Genomic DNA, 25,542 nt, shown 5'->3' with positions numbered 1-25,542 from the left:
TCCACATGAGCAGCGAACTCTGATATGGAGAGCCAGATTACATTACCCACTCCTCCACATGAAGCCTGCTGGGTGACTTTGGGCTAGTCACAGTTCTCACAGAACTCTCTCAGCCTCACCTACCTCACAAGGAACCTGTCTTGGGGGAGGCAAGGGAAGGTGATTGTAACCTGCTTTGAGACTCCTTGTGGTAGAGAAAAGCAGGGTATGAGAACCAGTTGTTCTTCTTGCTTATCCATAAGCAGCCAGTTGCATCATGTATATAATTTTATGGAAGTGGAACTCTTATGGGCGCCTATGCAGAGCTTTATGCAAGCAATGGCCAGCCTATGCAGCATCAGAGAAGATAGAGTACCCAACATCCTCAAAGCCATAAAGCTTTCTGTGCCTGCCACTGCTTGGCCAAGATCTGTGCATACACCAGAGCTGCTGGATTGGGCTAGAGCTTTTAGCTGTTTAGGTGTCGATGAATAATACTATGTTTAGAGGAGATGGTTAAATGTTTTAGGTCATCTGTTCCCCTACTGCTTTTTCATATTCACCCAGACTTAGTTAAGATTGCATGGTGGCAGTTCATAGTGTTACCAGAATGGTTCCTTTACCCATAGGGTGGAGAAACAGGTGTAGTGTCAGACCTCAGTACCTCGTTGCGTTCCTTGCATAAGGGACTTCACTCCAGACGTCGTGGCGAGTTTAAAGTTTTATTAAGAAAGCCAGCGAGTTCAGCAAGTCATAGAAACTTAAGGCTAGGATACAGGCATGGGGAAATACTGGTACATATATAGGGTACATACAATGAGGTTGATTAAGTTTAGATACAAAGAAACAATACAGACGTTAACTGCCGGTAACGACTTAAGAAAACGCATACAAGAAATTAACATGTGCAATAGCTAGATGATCTTCCAGTCCAGAGCTCCCCGGCATTGTTCCGCGGGACCTGGTATCGTACTAGCGATTACTCGGGCGGGTCTCCATTGTGGTGCAGATGCCGGGCGGGAGACAGAGTGCAAACGGGGGGGGGGGGAATGGAGCGAACTAAAACTCCATTTAGTTTCTGTAAGGAACCATTTTGTTTTATCCAGGGACGACAGGAAGCCTTAGCTGACATGTAGACATGTAATTTCCCCTTATTTATTGTTTACTATGGCACCCAGGGAACCAAATGTCCCTTTCCCATACATCTTTTCAGTATTCCAAAACAATGTGGTAGTCCAAGCTCTTCTTATTGGTCATGAGACTGGGTTTCTTTTCTTTTTTTGCATAAAATTTTATTGGTTTTTTTAAATGTGGGGTACACAAATTGAAAAAGGGATATTGGGAAGGAGAAAAAATCATAAACATAAGCAAGGTAAAACTTTGGGAGTTTCTCGTTTGTCAGAGTCGCAGGTGTATTTGTGAGTCTTCATGCTTGAATCAGCAATCAGCAGTGCATTCTGGGGACTTCCAATGATTAGTTTCAGACTAGGGTTCACGGAAAGGTACTCCTATATAGCATGATTGTGCACGCTAACAGTCAAGGAGGCATTCTTTTCCCCCTTATGTCTGGAACACAGTCCTGTGCAATCTGGTTCTCATGGCATCTCAGCAGCTGCTTATCTTAGATGGCTTTAAGAGGGGATTAGACAAGATTCATGGAGGAAATCTCCAACAATGGCTGTTAGCCTTAATAAATAATGGGAATCTCCATGTGCAGAGCTGAATTTGATAATATAGTCTGCTAAACTGGTTAATGTCGTAAGGATCCCAAGTCTTTGTTAAGTCCTTGGGATATCTCATCAGACTTCTTGGTGACTTCTGCAGCTTCTTGTTGAGGAATTGTGACTTTTAGGTCAAAGAGTGTGTGTTCTGGGACACTAGAGTTTTCCTCTCACTGTTTTGGCACTCAGGGGCAGACATGAAAGTGCAACTTGCACACACAGCATATCAGCTGTGAAATACCTTGTTACAGTGTTTTCCATTCTCTCTTTAAAATATACAGAAGCAACACTCAGGCAAGGACCAAGCCTTTGGTTCCAATTGAGAAGAGGTGCATAATAGAAGCGTGGTCCCTTTGATGCAGCATCCATGACTTTGTTTACCCATACAAAACTTTTCTTGAGAAGCTGCCGGAAGAATACTTGTGCAGGAAATGCACATGTAATATTGTAGTTGTATTTCTAATGACTCAACTGCAATGTAATAACATAAAAATCCCTGGATAGAGAAAATTGGGGCTGGGTCATAACATGATGACTGCAGCGACAGGTAGGACCCACCTGAGACACGATTCAGATCCAGGGCTTGAAGAAAAACAAAGAAACCCTTTTGACTTCGGTACCATTTGCTCAGATGTTCACTGAAAATTTTTACCTCGCTGAGCATAGAAATTTTAACATGAAAATTTAAGCTCTCCCAAAAATTAGGCTCAGCTGTAATGTTTATATCATCCCTAATGCATTGCTTTCTAATGCACTTGGTTTACACATTCAGCTGCTAGGAGAGAAATTGACTACATCCATGTTTGTGTGGTTGCCATTCTGCCCATCAGTCAGTAGAATAGGACAAATTGTTTTTGGAGTGGTCTCAGAGTGTAACTGGATCCTTAGAGAGCATATGATCAATGTACTGTAAACCCTTTATTCTCGCCCCAAGGGTCATGGCTGTGCCTTGTTGCCTGATCACTATCCAATGCTCTCTTCTCTTTGCTCTATATTGAATTCATGTGTTTTGAAATAGCCTGTTGTGCTCTAGTTTAAAAGCAAACACAATATTTCTCTTAGAGAAATATTAGAAAAACATAATACTACTACAGTGAGGGGGGAAAGTATTTGATCCCCTGCTGAATTCGCCCGTTTGCCCTCTGACGAAGAAATGACCAGTCCATAATTTTAATGGTAGGTTTATTGTAGCTGTGAGAGACAGAATAACAACAGGAAAACCCCCAGAAACCCAGAAGACAAAAGTCTGAGATTGATGTGCATTATAAGGAGTGAAATAAGTATTTGATCCCTTTGCAAAAGATGACTTAGTACTTGGTGGCAAAACCCTTGTTGGCAATTACAGAGGTCAGACGTTTCTGGTAGGTGGCCACCAGGTTTGCACACATCTCAGGAGGTATTTTGTCCCACTCCTCTTTGCAGATCCTCTCCAAGTCAGTAAGATTTCGAGGCTGATGTGTAGCTACTCGAACCTTCAGCTCCCTCCACAGATTTTTGATGGGATTAAGGTCTGGAGACTGGCTAGGCCAGTCAAGGACCTTAATGTGCTTCTTCTTGAGCCACTCCTTTGTTGCCTTGGCCATGTGTTTTGGGTCATTGTCATGCTGGAATACCCATCCTCGACCCATTTTCAATGCCCTGGCTGAGGGAAGGAGGTGCTCACCCAAGATTTGACGATACATGGTCCCGTCCATCGTCCCTTCGATGTGGTGAAGGTGTCCTGTCCCCTTAGCAGAAAAACACCCCCAAAGCATAATATGTCCCCCTCCATGTTTGATGGTGGGGATGGTGTTCTTGGGGTCGTAGGCAACATTCCTCCTCCTCCAAACACGGCGAGCTGAGTTGATACCAAAGAGCTTGATTTTGGTCTCATCTGACCACAACACTTTCACCCAGTTCTCCTCTGGGTCATTCAGATGTGCATTGGCAAACTGCAGACAGGCCTGTACATGTGCTGTCTTGAGCAAGGGGACCTTGCAGGCTCTGCAAGATCTCAGTCCTTCACGGCGTAGTGTGTTACCAACTGTTTTCATGGTGACTATGGTCCCAGCTGCCCTGAGATCATTGACAAGTCCCCCCCCCCCCGTGTAGTTCTGGGCTGCTTCATCACCATTCTCATGATCATTGCAACTCCACAAGATGAGATCTTGCATGGAGCCCCAGACCGAGAGAGGTTGACAGTTAGGGTTAGGGTTGTCACCTTCTCACCAAGCTGCTTGGCAATAGTGTTGTAGCCCAGGCCAGCCTTGTGCAGGCCTAGAATCTTGTCCCTGACATCCTTTGGTCTTGGTCATGGTGACTAGTTTGGAATCTGATGGATTGATTGCTTCTGTCGACAGCAGAACCCTAACCCTAACCCTAATCTGGCTGGTTGATAGGGGATCAAATACTTATTTCACTCATTATAATGCACATCGATCTCTGACTTTTGTCTTCTGGGTTTCTGGGGGTTTTCCTGTTGTTATTCTGTCTCTCACAACTACAATAAACCTACCATTAAAATTATCGACTGGTCATTTCTTTGTCAGAGGGCAAACGGGCAAATTTAGCAGGGGATCAAATACTTTTTTCCCTCACTTCACCAACTGCAGCATCAAATGGTGCCTTACTGTATATGTGCATGCACATATATCTTCAGAAAGAAGAAGGGAAGAATGGCAACCTTAGCAATTCACACTAGTCGCTTTTTCTTTTTTTAATTATTCTCAAAATCTTTCTCAAAGGCGAAATAGGAACAGTTGTTTAGGAGGAAGAGGGTCTGTTCCTAATAAATAGGGACTCTTGGTTACCAGCACAGGGTGTAACAACACATCTCTAGAGAAGCAAGAAGCATTATTTTATGAGTGCTACTGAAAGAATAAGATGACCATTTCCTGGTCGAAATAAATGTGGTTTGACAAGCAAATTGAACAGAGAGCCCCAGGAAGAAGCTTGGATTCAGGGCATGAGATTGGCTGAGGACAAGGCAAGGCTAAATCCAAGACAAAAGAAAACAAAGCCAAATGCTGGTGGTGCAGTAGGAAAGTGAATATGTATTATATAGATACTAAAAAGAACCTACTCGTTTTGGGGGCAGCTTCATCAGGGATCTGAAACATGATATGGAAGGAATAGTAATAAAATCATATGAAAACAATTAAAATGCAAAATATTAAAGACACATTTAGAAGAAACATAAATGAAAGACCACAGGAGACTTAGGGTGAAAACGCACGGTCGCTTTAGCCTCCTATACTCCCTGTTTCAGCCAGGATTCAGCCAGGATCGAACGCACGTTCGGCGAAACGCATGCATTCAATCCTGGCTGAATCCTGGCTGAAACAGGGAATAAAGGAGGCTAAAGCGACCATGTGTTTTCGCCCAATGTTAAATTGAAAAATTCCATTGACTTTAAATATTATCAAATTGCAGGCACTAAAACATGTACACCCTAGCCAAGAACTTTGTCCAATAAAACACACAGTGGAGGTCATATGTCCCAGGAATAAAGTATCACATAATAATACATGGACCAGTGGATTTGAAAAAACATATATATAATAGAACTAACCTTGACATATGTTTATCTCCAGCACTTTTTCCACAGGTGCTGAACTCACAAAGAAAAGAAAGGGGAATGCAGCAGGTCTCTTATCTATGCTAACTGCAAAAGATCCAAGTCCTCATTTAACCCTTGAGGAACCAAAATTCTCAGTCTCAACTGCTATTCACATTTACATACTGTTCCTCTACTTAAAGACCGATGGATTCACATTCTAGCTGTATCTGAAGAAGTGAGCTGTGGCTCACGAAAGCTCATACCCTACCAGAAAATATTTTTGTTAGTCTATAAGGCAAATTGTTCTTCACTTATTTCAGATGGTGGCTGTCATATCTTTGGAGAGCATTTTTGTCTGTAGATTTTTTTTATATAGACCTGTGTACATCTTCCCTTTCTCCTTGCTCAACCATCATGTCCAAGATACCAATCTATTATTTACATGTAATACAGATGTACCGGTAATATGTTCATCCTGCAAATCAGTCCAATTATTGAAGTCTTAACAGCCAGTTCTGATCACCATCCCACAGCAAGACATCAGAACACCACAATTTGGCTATGTGGTTTTAAAAAGAAGTGTTAGAAGAATATATAAATTGCTCCTCAAACTGTATCAGGATTCTGGGATTATGCAAAAATGTCTCTCCCAAGGTGAAATGTACCCTATCACACCACCCTCTTCTAGAATAATGCTGATATCATGTTGTATATGTTCTCTTGGGTTATGGCTACACAGAGCTGTTAAGTTCTCTCATAACTTCCAATTCATAATACCGTCTATTCTGAATCCACTTTTTTGAGAGTAGATTTGTATCACAGGCCAGGCTGTTCAATGCCAGTTTTTAATTGTGATGTAAATTATCTGACTTTGGTTTAAGATTATGGCCTGTAGAATAGGGGCTGGATGTAAAAGCCATGATATGGGATGAAAAGGGGCGAGGTAAAGAGACCCTTGCTGAGTGTTCTTTGAAATATGCCTTTAACCTAAGAGTTCTAACAAATTAAAACATTTCTAGCCAAGAAGTATCAGCCCATTCCTGAGCTGTTAGGGACAGCGGGGAGGAGGCGCGGCCACGGTGCCTCCTAACCCATTTCCAGGCCACCAAAAGCTTGAAAAAAGCCTTTTAACGGCTTTTTGTTTTTTAAATGGGGCTTTTCGCCCCATTAAAAACAGCAAGGCTGTGCCTGCTAAAAAGCAAGCACAGCAACGCTGTTAGTTCTGGTGGCGTACAGGCAGCCCTGCCCCCAGAACGCCCCAGGAACACCCCCGGGACACCAACATGCCCCCCGGGATGCCAGCACAGGCCTTTATGCTGGTGGGCCTCTGGCAGAAGGGCCAGCCGGCGTCCCTGGGCAGTGCTGCCAAGGCAGCACTGGGAGACCGGCATCCAGGCCTTCCCACCGGCATCCAGGGCACTCTGCACAGCGTAAGTGGGACGGCCACTGGCTGTCTCACTTATGCCTGCGCAGCCCGTTTTTTGCCTTCTGTGCTTTTGGCCAAAGAGCTCAGGAATGCGCTGTATGGATCATACCTTGGGGTCAGTATAAAGGCCAGCTTTATACAGTTATACAAGTGAAGACATTCACTTGATGCTCAGTCAGAGTTCTATGAGATAAATTAAAAATCAGTCTCCATCTCAACTTGGCTTGATGATATGTCTTCTCTTGAAACTGATTTCTTTCTCTTTGTGGATAAAATGCTTCTTTTTTAAAAAAAATTATTTTCTTATACATCCATACATTTAATTATCATTGTCATTTAATTCTAAATCTTTATTTAATCTACAATATATAATACTATCTAGATCTTCTCTTACTTCCCCTCTTCCTTCTGCTGTCACTGACTTATCTCCGTGGTCCTCTTTATAATTATCTTCTAATTCAATATAGAACATTCTACAATTATTAAGAAATATTTAATTTCTTCATTCATTTGATTCTAAAAAATAACTGTTATTAACAATTGAATTAGACTAAATCATAACCTTTAACATTTTTCATACTAAGTTCATCATGACAATATAAAATCCATGCCTCCCACTCCTTCAGAAAATTGTCCTTATGATTTACTAACGCAGTCAATTTCACCATTTCTGCTAGTTCAAACATTTTATTTATCCAGTCGGTTTTGTCCAGTTTCTCAGTCATTTTCCATTTAGCTGTATAGACCATTCTTGCAGCTGTGGTGGCATAAAGTAAAAAAGTTCTTTGCGATAAAATGTTTTCTGGTATAATGCTTAACAACATCATCTCCGAAGTTTTGGGGATATTTTGTTGTAAAATTAGTCTCAGCTCATTATATATCATATCCCAGAAATTTTTTGCTTTGTCACAGAGCCACCAAATATGATGAAAAGAACCAACTTTTTCCTGACATTTCCAACAATTTGGTGACATTGTACTATACATTTTGGACAGTTTTTTTCGGTGTCAAATACCATCTGTAAATCATCTTCTAAATGTTCTCCTTTATCGAGTGGGAAAGAACCTTTTTCATATCTCTTGACCAAAGTCTTTCCCAGCAGTTCAAGGAAATATTATGACCAATTGTCTGTGCCCAAGTTATCATTGTTGGCTTAATCGGTTCTTGTAGGTTATCCGGGCTGTGTAACCGTGGTCTTGGTATTTTCTTTCCTGACGTTTCGCCGGCAGCTGTGGCAGGCATCTTCAGAGGAGTAACACTGAAGGACACTGTTGGCTTAATCCTTTTTTGTTCTGTATATAGTAACAACAAAAGCTTATACATCTTTGAAATTAGATAGTCAGTGTTATCCAACAATGTCTGTTGCAAAACTGATTTTTCTTAAGAAATCCCAGTTTCATATCTTGCTTGTATACAGATTTTATTTGATGATATTGGAACCAACTTAAATAGTCCTTGACATCTTCACAGTCTTTTAAGGCACATTTATTCCCTTCCCATTTCAAAAGGTCTTGATATGTTATAAATTGTGATGGTCTTAATGGTCGTTAAGATAAAATGCTTCTGATGGTGTGAGGTGCCTGGCATAAAGCTTACTCACTACACTGAGTAAGCTACTTGGGCGATAATTAAAGGGATTCAATTTGTCCCCTTTTTTGTGTATTGGGATGATAATGGCTAGGCCCCAATCAGTGGGGATCCCGTCTGTCTGGTCAATAGTTGTAAAAAGTGTGGCCAGCACTGATGCCACCACTGGCTATTTGTTTTTATCAGCTCCAGAGGAATCATGCCACACCCTGGAGCTTTCCCTTTGGCCAACTTTAATTGGCCAATTAGCCTCTTTACTTCTGTTATTGTGACTGGGGGCCGAGGAGGAAGCTTTTCTAAATCAACGTGAGGCAAAGCACTTGCTGCATAAAGTGCTTGAAAATAAGTCTCCCAAGAATTGGCGGGGACTGCACAAAACATCTTGGGGGCTTCTACCTGAAATGCTCCTGCAGCAATATGCCAGAAGAGAAGGGAGTCTTTAGATCAAGATGCCTGAATACATTGGAGCTAGAGTGCCCTTTGAGCAACTCTGCTTTTTTATTTAATTAGCATTTTACATCATCGTTTTTGAACTTGTAATTCGGGGGGGCATGGTTCTGGCGTTACTCAGCCTATATTGATTGAACTGGAATATTAATTGTTTCTTGGCTATCACGCACTCATGGTCAAACCAGGGTTTCGAGGTGTGTTTTACTATTGGGTTTCAGTATCCTTGAAAAGCCACCTGTACATAGATTTTGGCAGTGGGCATACGTCTTCATGCTTACTTGATTAACTGAAAAGTCAGAAAAATTATTGTTGTTGTTGTTATTTATTCAATTTTTAGGCTGCTCTATCCTGGCACGTCGGGCTCAGAGTGGGTTATACCAATTAATTGTTACTTTTTAACCAGTGGATGGTGCTAATTTACACTTTTGAGATCGTAGCAATGATATTTTGGATAATTTTTGCATTGTTTTTAGAAGAGTTATGTACATTTCACAACACAGCCAAAGAAATTGCCACTTGTAAAGTTGAAATCCTGGGTACTTTATTAATTTAATCCTATTTATTATGTTATAGGTACAAGAATGGCTGTGCTTAAATTGCCAGACACAGAGAGCATTAACAGGACAACTTGGGGATATGGGCCAGTTGAAACCTTCTATGCTTTCAAAATCATCACCCAAACCATCAGTCACTGCTCTAAGCCAGCCTATCCTTGCTGAGTCATCTTCCCAGCAAAAGACTACAGTACGACCTTCTCAGGTACTAGAAAAACCGAAAGAAGGCCAAGAAATTCAGAAGGAAAGTCCAAAACTTCAACAGAAAAAAATGGCAAAGGATATTTCTGCTGATAAAGTCCAAGAGACTGTTGAAAAGGAACATTTAACAACTCAACAAGAAAAACTGGAAAAAACAGTGCCAGCTGATAAAATCACACAGGTCATTCAAGGGGAAGACTCAAGAATTCAAAAGGTAAAATTGGCAGAGTTACCTTCTGCTGATCAAATTCCAAAGGAAGAGCTTAAACTTACCACAAGGCCATCTGCAGATAAGATCTCAGAAGCCATGCGAAAGGAAGAGCCAGATGACCTGGCAAAACTATCGGCATGTGATAAAATTCAGGAAGTCATACTGGCTAAGACACCATCACCCAAAGAAGCTCAAAAAGGAAATCAGGAGCTGAAAGTTTCCCAGACACAATCTGCTGACCAATTTCAGAAGAAGGATACAAACCTTCAACAGGTTAAACTGGCCAAAGCACCATCTGCTGATCATATTCAAAAGGAGGAGACAAAGATCCATCCTGAAAAACTGGCAAAAACTTCATCTACTGATAAGATTGTGCAACAGGAAAATGTGAAACAGCAACAAGAAAAACTGACAGAAGTACCATCTACCAGTGAACGTAAGAGACCAGATCCAGCATTGAAGCAGGCAAAACTAGACAAAATACCATCTGCTGATCAGATTTGGAAGGATGAATCAAAACTGCAGCGAGGAAAAATAGTGAAGGCGTCCTCCGCTGATCACCTTCGACTGGATGATCTGAAACCTTTGCAAGTAAAACTGGTAAAGACACCTGTGGTGGATCCAGTTTCATGCAAGTCAAGTACCGATCAAACTCAACTGGCAAGAATAGTGGAGGATGACATCAAGCTTGAACCAGTGACAGGTGGAGCCAAAGAGAAGTTAGAAGCCAAAGTGCCTGAAGAAACAAGAAAAAAAGAAGACATTAAAAAGGAAGATTCAACCATAGGGATTCTAGAGGCCTTCTCCGAAGATCAGAAATCCCAAAAAGAAATTTCAGTTCCAGCAATACCATTATCAAAGCCTGATCACATTGAAGCACTAAAAGGAAAAGCAGTAAGTTTTAATTTTCATGTTCCATCTCTTACCAATCCCTCTGAATAACCTTGCAATGGATCCTAGAAACAATGGCAGTCATCCCACCAAATTTAATTATTTTAAATTTCCATTTATCTTACTATATAGCATGTGCTTAAAATAGCTGGAACAAGTGGGACTTCAGTGATTAGCTTGGCTGCATTGTTACAAGCTTGTTTGGATGAATATTCTTGAGTCACACAAGGTTTGCTAATGCCATACAGTGACTAGTCATTACAAGTTATTTTGGTATGTTAGACTAAAGTGTACCAAACTACATTACAATGAACTGTGTTACTTATTTCATGCAGTTTTTGAGAACTGCTGTTCCCAACGAATAATGAAACATAAAGCTACGACAAAGGAACAGGAAGACTGTCAAGAAATCTTGCTAAAGAAATCTAACATATCTGGAATCACCCATTGTTTAAGATAAGATAATGTGGGCCTTTGTCCAGTGCTTAAATTATAGGGACAAAGGCAAAAGGACCTTAATGAAATCTATAAGATTCACCCGCGGCCCCAGGGTAGGGTTGCCAACCTCCAGGTACTGGTAATTAAAGAGTGTATGCTGTTATTGAGCTGTGCAAAAAGGGTTTTGATATAACAAGCACACAAGCCACAAATAATAAGAATTAGCAGTGTCTATATCAATTTAAATTATATTATGTAAGCAACATACAACATCACAAGCCATGCATCAAAAAGCATATTACAGCATATGCTTAAATAATAAAGTACATATGTCTCCACAACACAATTTAGAACCAATGTACAATAGGTGAAAGTCCCAAGATGTAAGGTGAAAGTCCCAAGATGTACAATAAATCTAAGCCAGAAAGTATCAGCAAACAGTAGCGTGTCCCAAAAGAGAAAGCGCTGTATGGGGCATGCTCACTGAGAACTTTGAAGCTAATCAAACGCCGTACTTGCGTTTAAAAAAAGCTTATAGACAAAGCGAAATACATTCTGCTTGATGGTGATAAAGTGGAAAACAAATAGTAAATACCATCCTTAGAACAGACCCTAAGGTTGAAAAATATGGAAGGCAGTAATTTGCTCAAACTAGGATCGGTAATCCCCAGCCGTATGCACGGCAGCCGTAAGCACGGTATGTGACAAGTACCGGTAATGCTTGTTTCGGTTATTTCCTTCTTTAGAACATTAATTTACATTCATAATCCATCAGACCGCAGCATTTGCAGTTCTCAGAAAGAGACTCATGTGTCATCTGACTCATATAACCCAGGTTAATGATTGGCAAAATAATGCACAGGACTATTGTAAAGGTGGAAGAGAAGGGTTGCCAACCACCAGGTACTAGCTGGAGATCTCCAGCCAATAGAGATCAGTTCACCTGCAGAAAATGGCCACTTTGGCAATTGGACTCTGTGGCATTGAAGTCTCTCCCATCCCCAAACACCGCTCTCCTCAGGCTCTGCCCCAAAACTTCCTACTGATGGCAAAGAGGGATCCGGCAACCCTACTCCAGGTTTACCAACCCTGTATTGGGAAATTACTGGAGGTTTGAGGGTGGAGCCTAAGGAGGGTGGAGCTTGGGGAGGGGAGGGACTTCAGTGAGCTATAATGCCATGGAGTCACCCTCCAAAACAGCCATTTTCTTCAGGGGATTTGACCTCTGCATTCTAGAAATCAGTTGTAATTCTGTGAGATGTCCAGGCCCACCTGGAGGCTGGAAACCCGACTTGGTCCCCCGTTACAGCCTTTCCACTGGGCTAAAACGAGTCATGTGTCCATCTCTGTCCCTCAGATGTCCTGGGCAAACTGTTGCACAAGTGACCATCCCCTTATGTGTCTTAATGGTACAGGGAATAATGAGAAGGCATTATTCTTCTGACCTTCGTGTCTGGATTAGGGTTGTGCATATTGATAAACCTGAACCAAAAATAAACCCGAAAAGGCCTCTTCGGCTTCTTTCGGGTTTAATTTAACCCAAATATTAAAATTGGGACTAAAGCTGAATCCAGATAGCCAATCGGCAAATCAGCCAAATAGGTATTTGGCTTTTTTCGGATTCAGCTTTCCCCAGGCTTTTCCCTATGGGAATTTTTTTGATGAGCTCTGGGAGAGGCATTTTTGGAGGTAGAGTTCCAAAATTTTCAGGGTAGCTTCAAGGGACTCTCCTTGCATGAACCCCGAAGTTTGGTGAAGATTGGGTCAGGGGTCCAATTTTATGAGGTCCCAAAGTGGTTGCCCCCCTCCTCCACAGAGATGGAGGAGGGGGTTGACCAAACTTTACCAAACTTTGGAGCTCATGCAAGGAGAGTCCCTTGCAGCTACACTGTGAATTTGTTGATTCTACCTTGAAAAATGCCCCCCAGGAGAATATTAAAAGTACTTACTTTTCACAGTCTGTAATGGCCGCATCTGTACACAAGAGTTGTAGGAAAACTCAGTTTCCGATGAATGGTTGCAATGGGCCTGTGCAAAGTTATTGCTACCCATAGCTTTCTGTGGGCCTATTACAAGAATTCAGGGGAAACTGAGTTTTCCCACAACTCTTGTGTACAGATGCGGCCATTACAGACTGTGAAAAGTAAGTACTTTTAAAATTATTCCAGGGGGGACATTTTTGAGGTAGAGTTTCCAAATTTTCAGGGTAGCTTCAAGGGACTCTCCTTGCATGAACCCCAATGTTTGGTAAAGTTTGGGACAGGGGATCCAATTTTATGGGGTCCCGAAGGGGTCGACACCCTCTTCCGCAGAGGTTTATAGTGCTTCTCTATGGAGGAGGGGGCAACCCCTTCAGGACTCCATAAAATTGGACCCCCTGAACCAATCTTCACCACACTTTGGGGTTCATGCAAGGAGAGTCCCTTGAAGCTACCCTGAAAATTTGGGAACTCTACCTCAAAAAATGCACCCACAGGAGCTTTGAAAAAAGTCCCCATAGACTAAAATGGGCCCAATTTTGTTTTTGTTAAACCCAGAAATAAATCCAAATACCCCTTTACTGGTATGGGTATTCAGCTTATTTTGGGTTTACTGAAAAAATCAGGCCCAATAAACCCAAACCTGAAATTAACAGATTTTTTTATTTTTAGTTTTTGCACCACCCTAGTCTGGATGACTGTTCCAGACAAGAACGATTGATCAGCAATAGTTCTTTTCCCTTCTGTGTTCATGGCTTGTGAGATGTGAAGAGATCCCACCACAGTTCTTGATTTGCCATTTGAGACTTACCCAGGGAATGACTGCCGACCCAGTGGGAATATGGAGGAAATGGTATGATGGCAGTGATAGACAGTGGATTATTCCTCCCACTAATCAAGTGAAGTTGCAGTCTGACTCCACGCTATGACAGCATTAGCATTTATCTTTTAGCTGGGATGCCCCCCCATCCTCCAACCCTTCTATTAGTTCCAGGAAGGATTTGTATGCCACGTCCCTCCTCCAAGGGACCCAAAGCAACTCACAGAAAGATACCAAAATGCAGTTTAACTACCAATTTAAACAAATCATATAATTTAAACAAACATCTTGAGTTGGCCCTAGTCTAGTGGGCTGCCTAACGCAGGCCCCAGGCTAGGGCCCCAGATCTTTTGCTTAAGGGCTTGTGCCGCTGCCCTCAACCAGGCTAAATACCAGCAAGCAGAAGATAATCTGAGCCCAGACTTTACTCAGCAGCTGCTAGCAAACTATCAAGGTCTTCCACCTTTCCTCTTTTGCCATGGATCTCTATGCATCTTTGAAAGCTAAAATACAACTATGCAGGATCCCTATTTGGAATGAGGCCAGGTAGGGAGGGCAAGGGAAGGGAGAGGGTTTTACCCTACCATCCCCTTTCAGTTTTCTAATCAAACTGCTCTGCTCCCGCTGTTATTAGCCCCTTAAACAAAAAATAGGCCCTTGGAGTTTCTTATAACTAGATATTTGATCAGGACTAAGCTGGGATTTGATTGTGGCTCTTTAGCATTTAGACTGCTATCACTGCACATTGCTGGCAGATTTCTTCATGAACTGGGTCCTACTTGTATATTTCTACTGTCTCTAGATATTCTTAATAATTTGGCAGAGATCATAAGCACCTGGATATAATTAAAAGTATTCTAGAAATACCTTGAAAATAATGTTTACTAGATTTGCAGCATAAAATCATGATTAGTAGTCTCTGGATTTTTGCATAAACCATAATTATACTGAATGGGAAAAATAATGATTCAAATGTCATTTCATATCCTTAGATAAGAAGATCAGTGCATATTCCCACTTCTAGTTTAACCTTACTCTTTTTATTATAATAATCCTTTATTGTGAACATCTGTATTATTCTTCATTAGTCTTATTCATTCTTTGAGATGAATCTGAATGAGTTGTGTTTATTTATTTTATCTATTAGGAAAAAGAAGATGACAAATCAGACACATCAAGTTCACAGCAGCAAAAAAGTCCACAAGGCCTGAGTGACACAGGATACTCATCGGATGGGATATCAAGTTCACTTGGTGAAATTCCTAGTCTTATCCCAAGTGATGAAAAGGATATGCTGAAAGAACCTTATAAACAAGAAACACTTTCACAAGAAAGTACCCCAACAAGTCCTTCTGATCTTGCTAAACTAGAAAGCACTGTCTTGTCAATTTTGGAAGCTCAAGCATGTAGCCTTGCTGAAGAAAAATCTGGAAAGACCGAAGTCTTTTCTGGTGTTTATGCTGAACAGACAAAAGACCCACACAAAACAAAGCCATTGCCTATCACTCCAGAATCCTGCAGTTCGGATGATGAAGATTTAATGGTGCCAAAAACCCAAGGGAAAAATGGAAGAACTCCTGCACAAGATGGTAAACAAAGCATATCATCTCGGAAGGAGTACAAGCAAATGGCAGGAACAATGGAAGATACATCAACAAGAAGGCAACGCTATGACTCTGTAGAAGATAGCAGCGAGAGTGAGAATTCACCAGTCCCACGAAGAAAAAGACGGACTAGTGTTGGTTCTTCCAGCAGCGATGAATATAAACCAGAAGACAGTCCAGGCTCAGGTGATGAAGAAGAATTCATTCGAAAGCAGATCTTGGAAATGAGTGCAGATGAAGATGCTTCAGGATCTGAAGATGACAAATTCATCAGGAAGCAGCTGAAGGAAATCAGTGCGAATGAAAGCCAAATAAAGGAAGAAGTGAAGAGTAAAAAAGGAACAGCGGGAAAACATAAGAGGATAACACGCAAAAGTAGTATGGACTACGAAGAGGATGCTGGCAGGCGCCATTCCTGGCATGATGATGATGATGAGACTTTTGATAAAAGTCCAGAATCAAAATATAGGGAAACAAAAAGTCAAGACAGTGAAGAAACCACTGGAGGAGGCCTTCGTCGTTTCAAAACAATAGAGCTTAACAGCACAATAGCAAATAAATATTCTGAGGAATCTGAACAAACAAAGAGGATTCTGTATTTTGATGAAGAACCAGAGTTAGAGATGGAGAGTCTTACAGATTCGCCAGAGGACAGGTCCCGGGGAGAAGGGTCTTCTAGTCTGCATGCCTCCAGTTTTACTCCAGGTACCTCTCCTACATCTGTGTCATCACTCGATGAAGACAGTGACAGTAGTCCAAGTCACAAAAAAATGGGAGGAGAAAGTAAACAGCATCGTAAAGCCAGACATCGAACACATGGTCCTCTTCTTCCAACTATTGAAGACTCTTCAGAAGAAGAGGAGCTCAGGGAGGAGGAAGAACTGCTAAAAGAGCAAGAAAAACAACGTGAACTAGAGCAGCAGCAAAGAAAGAGCTCTAGCAAAAAATCTAAGAAAGACAAGGATGAGCTCAGAGCCCAGAGAAGAAGAGAACGGCCAAAGACACCACCAAGTAATCTTTCTCCAATTGAAGATGCTTCCCCAACAGAAGAGCTGCGTCAAGCAGCAGAAATGGAGGAACTACATCGATCTTCCTGTTCTGAATACTCACCAAGTATTGAATCAGATCCTGAAGCCTTTGAAATCAGTCCTGAAAAAATAATAGAAGTGCAAAAATTTTATAAATTGCCTACATCTGTCTCTTTATATTCTCCTACTGAAGAGCAACCTCTTGAGACAGTTAAAGAAGACAGTGGTCTAAAGACTTTAAAAAGTGCTGAAGAAGTATATGAAGAAATGGTGCACACATCCCACAAAGCTCAGAAATTTGCAGATGTCATTGAAAAAGATGAAGTATTTGAAAAAGAGCCCTTGTATGGTGGTATGCTGATAGAAGACTATATTTATGAATCTTTGATGGAAGATGCCTACAGTGGGACTCCTGAAGCTAGTCTTATTGCAAGACAAGATGAGAGTGATGAAGTTAGCCAACAGAAAGACAAAGAGAAGAAAACAAAGCCTCCTGGTCAGTTAGTTGGAGGGCCTATGCAAAAATGTACAGATGTACAGAAAGAATATTATAGAATAGAGTCACTGCATTCTGTCCTACCTCAAGAAGACATTGTGTCTAGCTCTTACATCATGCCAGAAAGTCATGAAATAATCATTTTGGAGAGTGAGCCACCATCTTCAGGTGATGAAAAACAGTTGTTAGATGCAGATGCTGCTTATGAGGAGCTTATGAGGCGACAAGGAATGGAACTGAGCCCCAGCTCCAGTCCTACTCAGCTGTCTCCTGAATTAATTCTACCCTCAGATACAAAGACATCTGGTGAAGCACCAGATAGCCTGTTGTGGACATCAAGTACTCCATCAAAAAATTTAGATACAGCTTCACTGAGTTCTGTGGTGCTTCCTATTCCAGATGTCAAAATTACTCAGCACTTTACAGCTGATGAAACAGAAGATGAATACCTCACCGATTATGCCCAGGAAATTGAAGAAATTATTTCCCACGAGGCGTCCATACTGACATACTCAGAGGCCTCAGAAGGTGCTGCATCCATTTTACCTTCAGATGCATCATCCCTCACATCATCAACATCTTCAGTTTACACCACTGGTAGTTCGTCTCCTGTGGCTGGACCAGATGGCATGCCTTTTGGCTATGCAGAAACAGTAGATACTGTAAGCAAGTTATCAGACTCTGATGGGACCACTTCAGTGAACCAGGTTACCATAACTTCTATAAAAGAGTACTCTGAATCTGCTGTGATACTCCCTAAGAAGGCATTTTTAGCCAAAGATGTAACACGTGTAGATCAGGTTTCAGCTTCCTTGCCTGAAGTTGAGACCTTCACAGCAACAACTACAGATACAAAACCCAGACCTGTTATACCTGTCTCTATTGCCTTGGAAACCATCTCATCCAAAGAGGACCAAACTAGAAAAGAGGTGACCACTCCTGAGGTGGTGAGAGGGCTTTCTGAAGAGGAACAGAAAAGAGCTGCTATCAGTATAGCAAGGACAGTTGTAAAAGATTCTGTATCTGATGAAAAGTTTACATTTGCAGCTCCTACTACAGAGCCAAAACCAATCATACCCTCCTTTACTTCTACTGTGTTTACGTTGCCATCTACAGTTTCATCATTTCCCCCTGTTGCATCCAAAACATTCTCATTTGTCAGAAATTCTTCTTTAGACTCTCCTGCTCAGCCATCTCCTCTTCCACCCTCTCGACCTCCCCCTCCTCCCCCTCCACCACCACCTCCACCACCTATTCTGCCTAAGCCAGCTCTTTATCCTAAAAAGAAGCCACTGGCTAAGGTTCCACTGACAACAGCTCCCACCATATTACCACCTGCCAGCAGTGTCAAATCAGTAGAGACAAGTTCTGCCATAAAAACCAATGGGACACTTGTCACAAGGATATATACATCCACACCCCCTCCTGTCCCTCCTAAGCCAGCTTCAATTCCATCAGGACTTGTGTTCACACACAGACCTCCTGAGGTAATTAAGCCTCCTATTGCTCCCAAGCCGGCCATTTCTCAATTGCCAACAAGTGTTCACAAACCAGCAGAAGTACAACCCAAGCCGATAGGTTTGTCCTTCACTAGTGGTATGTCTTTGAACTTGGTTTCCCCTGCTGAGTACAGGCTGATGTCCCCTACCTCTCCATTGTCTCCACATTCTAACAAATCTTCACCAAGGCTGTCAAAACCCACTCAGGAAACCTATGTTGTCATCACGTTGCCCTCTGAGCCTGGAACCCCAACTGAGTCTGTTACCAGTCAGGCAATTATAAGCTGGCCTTCAGGATCACCCCCAAAGGAACAGGCGCCACTGAATGCACAACCATTATTTATTCCATCCATGGCTGCTCTGCAGATTCAGAGCACACATGATCAATTTGTTCCTGCTATTCCTATCACTGCCCGCTCCATTTTCGAAATAGTCCCTAGCTCAGCAACACAGTTAATAACAACAGAGGTTGCCAGAACTTCAGTGTCTTTGGTCAAAAGTGCTGGTTTAGGTGGTGTTTCCATAACTATACCTCCAGAGCCAGCACAGTTAGTAGATCCGTCCAGATACAGAGAAAATGGAAGATTCCATCTCTTTACTGATGTTATTGATCTTCGCACTTTGACTAAAATGGATTTTGAAAGGACGGACAGCTGTATGGACCTGTCTGCTGCTCCCGTTGATGTAAGAAGGCACACCACGGCAAGTGAAATGTCTGGACGGCCAATGAGCACAGTTCAACCAGCTATTATAAATCTCAGCACTCCATCAATAGCAGAGCCTTCTTTAGCTCCAGTTACTGAAACAATTACAATAGTAACTTGCACGGCTTCTGTAAGCTATAGTTCTAGTTCAGAAAGCCTTGTAGACCTTGGACATGCAATGACAACCCCACTGCAGCTAACATCGCAACATTTTGAGCTTGGATCTAGAGCAGCAGCTAGCCAGGTACTCTCTGCAGACAGAGATGAAGTGCCCATAAATCTGTCCCTAAGTACTCCGGTGCATGCAGTGACCTGGGCTTCTACAAAGCCGGTGACTGTCCCTCCCGTGGGTGTAACCAATGGTTGGGCCGATGTTAGCGCTGCTCGTGAGCCTATGGAGAGTGGAGTGGTTGATCTCAGCACCACAAAATCCCACAGAACAATGGTGTCAGTGGATGAAATGACTTCAGGGATTGTTACCACTGTAATAGAAGAGGATGAAAAACCCGTGGATTTGACCGCTGGGAGAAGGGCTGTTTGTTGTGATGTGATCTACAAGCTACCGTTCGGCAGGAGCTGTACAGCCCAAGCTCCTGCGACAACACTGCCTGAAGATCGTTTTGGTTACAGGGATGATCACTATCAGTATGACCGCTCAGGACCCTATGGTTACAGAGCCATTGGAGGTATGAAACCGTCTATGTCAGACACCAATTTATCAGAAGCTGGACTTTTTCTGTACAAAAGCAAGAATACCTTTGACTACCCAGTTGGGGAAAGTGATGTAGCAGTAGACTTAACTTCTGGCAGAGTAATGACAGGTCAGTATGACAAGGCATCCGACCTTTCTTTGAAATATAATAATGGTGTTACTCATCTCATTTCAGGATGAATTATTTTTGTTTTATATATTTTTTCATTTCCCATTTTTATTATACTTTATGTTGGATGATGTGGAAGCTATGCTGGAATTTACACATGTATTTTTTTGTTTCTTCTTTTTACGTCAAGTGTTTTGCTCAAGAGGTTCCTGCATGTGCCTGCATGTTCAGCAAATGCTTTCTTTCTCCCCACCACATGCCTAAAGTAGATCGTTAAAATGAAGATTTGCATGACACCCTCTCCCCATTCAATTTACTCATCTCCATGTGATGGCATTCAGAATCAACGAGAAATGCTTTGTTTTGGGAAACAGGACAATAACTCTGCCATGTAATTTCAGGTGAAATTCTGGATTACTCAAGCAAGATTACTGGTCCTTATCCAGAGACTCGACAAGTTGTTTCTGGCATGGGGATCAGTGCACCTCAGTATTCCCAAGCAAGAATAGTGCCAACTCTAGGATCCCCATATGGCATTGGGAGTGTTTTAAGATCATCCAATGGAGTTGTATATTCATCAGTTGCAACTCCAGTCCCATCACCCTATGCCATCACAACGCAACCAGGTTCCATTTTCAGTACTTCAGTTAGAGACCTACCTGCTCTCCCGACAGCTGACAAAATGCCCTCATTATCAACCTTGGAACAGAGCCAGGCACTTCCAAGTACGTATAGTTTCTTGACAACTATGTCATCAGACAAAGAAAATGAGATTACTAACATAGACATTGAGCCAGGGTTACGTCCTCACCCTATGGAAACTATCGTACATGAGCCCACCGACTTGTTACCTGTCTTTACTTCAGCTTCAGAAGCTTTCATGGATGTCATTCAGGATGAAGCTGAACTTCTCATTGCACCTCAAGAAGGCAAACAGCAACATCTTGACTTGGAGCGTGAGCTTCTAGAGCTTGAGAAACTGAAACAGCAGCGCTTTGCAGAGGAGCTAGAGTGGGAACGCCAAGAAATACAAAGGTTCAGAGAACAGGAACAATTTATGGTTCAAAAAAAGCTTGAGGAATTGCATTCTATGAAGCACCATCTCCTATATCAGCAAGAGGAAGAGCGGCAGGCTCAGTTCATGATGAGACAGGAAACATTAGCTCAGCAGCAACTACACATCGAACAAATCCATCAACTTCAACAGCAGCTTCACCAACACTTGGAAGAACAAAAAATCCACCAGATCTATCAGTATAATTATGACCCTTCGGGAACTGTGTCTCCACCATCAACCACAGATCAAGTCATTTCTGAAGACCAATATGCAGCTGCAGTAAATAGCCAGTTTTGGGCTGGTGAAGAAGCTACTGCAACCACTTCTGCTGTTCTGGGCATTGAAATTCCACAAAGCCAAGCCTGGTACACAGTTCAGTCAGATGGCGTTACCCAGTACATTCCTAGGCCTGGTATACTAAGCTCTGTTTCAGAGATGTCTCTTAAGGACATTGATGTGAGAGAGGAAAAGCAACTGAAAAAGAGGAGCTCCATGCCAAAACTGCTTGGCCCATATGAGGAACTTGATGAAACCATGGAAGAGGAGCCCAGGTGTCTTAAAAAGATAGTGGAGAGTGGCGTTCAAACTGATGATGAGGATAGTGCAGATATGAGCTACACAGACCGAAGACAGAGAACTAAAAAGGGTGTTGATACAAGTGTCCAGACGGATGATGAGGACCAAGATGAATGGGATCTAACCAGCAGATCAAGAAGAAAAACTCATGGAGGGAAATATGAAGTTACTACTGAGGTGGACAAGGCTAAACCATTCTCCAAATTCTCCAGCGTTGCAGTACAGACAGTAGCAGAGATTTCTGTACAAACAGAACCTGTAGGGATGATAAGGACCCCATCGATAAGGGCCCAGCTGGATGCTAAGGTAGAAATAATAAAACACATTTCCGCTCCAGAAAAGACGTATAAAGGCAGAAGTTTGGGATGTCAGACAGAACCAGATTCAGACTCCCAAAGCCCCCAATACCTCACAGCCACCTCCCCTCAAAAAGACAAAAAACGGCCAACACCCTTAGAAATAGGTTATTCAACCCATCTTCGGCCAGAACCCACGCTCCAGGTAGCACCTTCCCCTCCCAAATCCCCCAAAGTTCTCTATTCTCCCATTTCCCCTGTTTCTCCAGCTGCTGCTATGGAGTCAGCATTTGTACCCTATGAAAAACCCATAAGTGAAGACATTAGTCCTCAGAAGATTGTGCATGCTGATGTCACCAAGATTCCTCAGCTGAGCCCAAAGTCTTCCAAGGTGATGCAGCGTTCCTTGTCTGACCCCAAACCTCTGAGCCCAACAGCTGAAGATCCCTCCAGAGGTCATTTTCAGTACTCTGATGGTTTCTTGGTAAGAGCTCATCTTTTTTATAATGCAAGATTGTCCTCGGTGACATTCTACCATTTTAATTAGCCCCACTTTACTAAACAGATCCATATACATGAGCTGTTCAGTGGCCCATTCTGGAAACGAAGCACTGATATGCTAGAAGCCTGATAGGGGAATTCATTTTCTTTATATTTATTTATTTTATTTTATAGTTAATTAGATCAGGTTTATAGACTTGGGGATACAGAGATAATGCATCAAGCTGCTTCCTCGAAGCAAGGCGGCATTGCCCTAAAACAGAAATTAATTGTGAAAAAATGTAAGAAAAGATTTAGTAGTTTCTTCACAGATTTAAATATATATATATATTTCCCACAAGGAAGCATGGGTGTTCGTTATGGTGTAGTATCTTTCCTCATTTTTTGCTCACTTAGTGTGTGAGACATAAAGAGAGAGAGATATGAAATTGCAGTTTGACACAGTTCCTAAATATATGTAAAGCAACATGTCTAATACTACTACATCCAGGAATGAGCAATGAATGTAAGTAAGTACAGGCTCATGCATGATGGAACAAAAATCCTAACTTTAAATATATTTGTGGGTTGTAAACTGGCTGAGACCGAGATTGAAAGAGATCTTGGGGTTATAGTTAATAGTTCAATGAAAATGTTGATTCCGTATGCAGGAGCAGTAAAAAAAAGGGGAAAACCTCCATGCTGGGGATTATTACAAAAAGGACTGAAAATAAAATGACTGCTATTATGATACCATGGTATAGATCTATCGTACAGCTTCATTTTGGATACTGTGTGCAGTTTTGGTTGCTGAATCTCAAAAAAAATATTGCAGAGCTGGAAAATGTGTAGAAGAGCAATCGTTTGCAACTGGATTTTCCTGTTACATGCCTAAAAATCCACTGGACGAAGTTTGAAGCTTTCCTCCAGCATAACTGTGCTAGTTTATATCAATGTCCTCTTTGGGGTTTTGTGACCTGCCACTCATTTTGTTTCTGAACTGTGCATTCTTACACTGTGGTCCCTGTATGGGGGAGGGTGGATTATTGGGCCAATATACCTTAGGTACATTCTTACATATATGTGGTGACAGGTAAGACATTTGCAGCAGTCAGAATTTGAGGTAGGAGAACCCTCACCCTTGCTTGCCTGAGTGGAGTGCATTATATCTCCAGTGACAGAGTCTAGGCCCCAGTTGGTGTTTGCATCCTGAAGTGCAGTACTTGTAAGTCTTCCAAACAGAGCAGTATTAGCAATTTGCTATAACAGGGTTTGTCCCCTTCCTTGGGAGGTTATGCCAAGTGCCCTTTCCCTAGAATTCCTATCACCAAGATCACTACATTGGTGGATCTCCAGATATGCCAGCATATCTTTGTGCTCCGCTGGCACGGGGCTTAGTTATTATTCTGTTTTGTTTACAGACTGCCTTAGGGTGGCACCCTAAATTAATTAAAATGTTAGTAAGGGTAACTTAGGCCCAGCTAGTTATAGCCCCTCTTTTCAAGGAATTCAGCAGTAAGATTGTCTTATTCACATTTTTTAAAGGATTTGAAATCATCTTCCCATGCAGAACTAACAATGTAAGCCTCTAAATCACTAGAATTTGCCCTAAACATGTTAATTAACATATGGAATGATACTAAATCTCTCTTTTGGATTGCCTGTTGTAGATATCATCATAGGCAAAGAACACCCCTTGAAGATATCATCAAAGGCATCCATGCCCACCTTGAACATGGCCAAGCCTGAAAGCCTCTTACTAAATTGAACACTGCCACATCCCAAAGGCACTGTGCTTAAGCTCTGCATATGCTGAGAGACAAAACCAACATTTTGTGATAGTACATTTTGTGATATTAGAAGAAGAAGAAGAAAAGTTGGTTTTTTATGCCAACTTTCTCTACCACTTAAGGGAGACTCAAACTGGCTTACAAGCACCTTCCCTTCCCCTCCCAACAACAGACACCCTGTGAGGTAGGTGGGGCTGAGAGAGCTCTAACATAGCTGAAACTTGCCCAAGATCACCCAGCTGGCTTGGTGTGTAGGAGTGGGGAAACAAATCCAGTTCACCAGATTAGCCTCTGCCGCTCATGTGAAGGAGAGGGGAATGAAACCCGGTTCTCCAGATCAGAGTCCACCGCTCCAAACCACCACTCTTAAACATTACACCACGCTGGCTATTATTGGTCTGCTTTAAAAGGTTGTACGTCCCATCCCCCCCTTCTGTCATTGTATTCAACCAGGTTAAATGGCTTCTGACATCGCAGCTCAAAGTCACTTTGTTTCCTCAGTTCCTGGTAGTTGTATGATGTGTACCCCTCAGCTGGCGATTATGACAGGGAGCATTTAGATAACTGAAAGTGAAGTGCCACTGAGCAGCAAAACCTGACAAGAGGCTGCTTCTATTGCTATGTATAGCAGCCAATTGCAGAATTGGTCTGATGCTAATTAGTTGGCTAGGGCGGGTTCAACTCTCCTCCCCCACCACGTCATTTAGCTAGCAGCCCACCATCCAAAGTAGGGTTGCCAACCTCCAGGTACTAACACAAAGAATCACCTGCGCTGTACAGTATATAGCTAAGAAAGAACCAGCACGCAGCTCTATATGCAAAAGAATCAAACAGTGTATTACAATATAGTGAAGACAATAGTGGAGTGCAAACAGAAAACTTAAATACAAACTATACACTAAATATATACACAATATAAGTAACTCTCTAAATGAGTCAAAAAAAGACTTCTAGAAGTTACAACATGTAAGAGTCTTAAATAATGTCCAATAAGACTAAAATGCACCTTGGCGCTTATTTTCAAAAGGGGGGGGGGGAATCCCGGTATCCTGGAAGAATAGAAGTATTGGATGATGGGAAACGTCTTCCAGAATTTCTAAACGTTTTTCGCATATTTTCGCTTCTTCAGCCTGTTGACAAATGAATATAAGCTTCTATTTACACAATGTTGTTCAACAATGCAAACTTTAAAAACATATTTCAATAGCACAAAACGTCATGGCATGCATGCAGATATGTAATTGACAATAGTGGCAAAATAATACCTGTATTAATGGAATTCATAGGCGCCACGCATTAGGCTGCATCTTTTCTTTCCAAAGTTCTCTCAGTAACTATTACTATGTGGTTCAGTACAAATATTTTTCAATTAGTTAGCTCACAGGAGTTCAGTTTT

At 42.0% G+C, this 25,542-nt stretch overlaps 1 protein-coding gene across 1 annotated transcript in view; it reads left to right on the top strand.

Moving 5' to 3' along the window:
• Positions 1-25,542, top strand: part of PCLO (piccolo presynaptic cytomatrix protein) — a 171,879-nt gene that overhangs the window by 77,395 nt on the left and 68,942 nt on the right. Inside the window, exons 4-6 of the mRNA XM_056845841.1 lie at positions 9,275-10,561; positions 14,943-19,947; positions 20,349-22,360. Of these exons, the coding sequence (XP_056701819.1) occupies positions 9,275-10,561; positions 14,943-19,947; positions 20,349-22,360 (8,304 nt within the window). The remainder of the gene's footprint in view (positions 1-9,274; positions 10,562-14,942; positions 19,948-20,348; positions 22,361-25,542) is intronic.

The sequence above is a fragment of the Euleptes europaea genome, chromosome 3 (assembly GCF_029931775.1).
Source record: "Euleptes europaea isolate rEulEur1 chromosome 3, rEulEur1.hap1, whole genome shotgun sequence".
NCBI classification, from domain to species: Eukaryota; Metazoa; Chordata; class Lepidosauria; order Squamata; family Sphaerodactylidae; genus Euleptes; species Euleptes europaea.
This window is presented reverse-complemented; position numbering and strand designations above follow the sequence as displayed.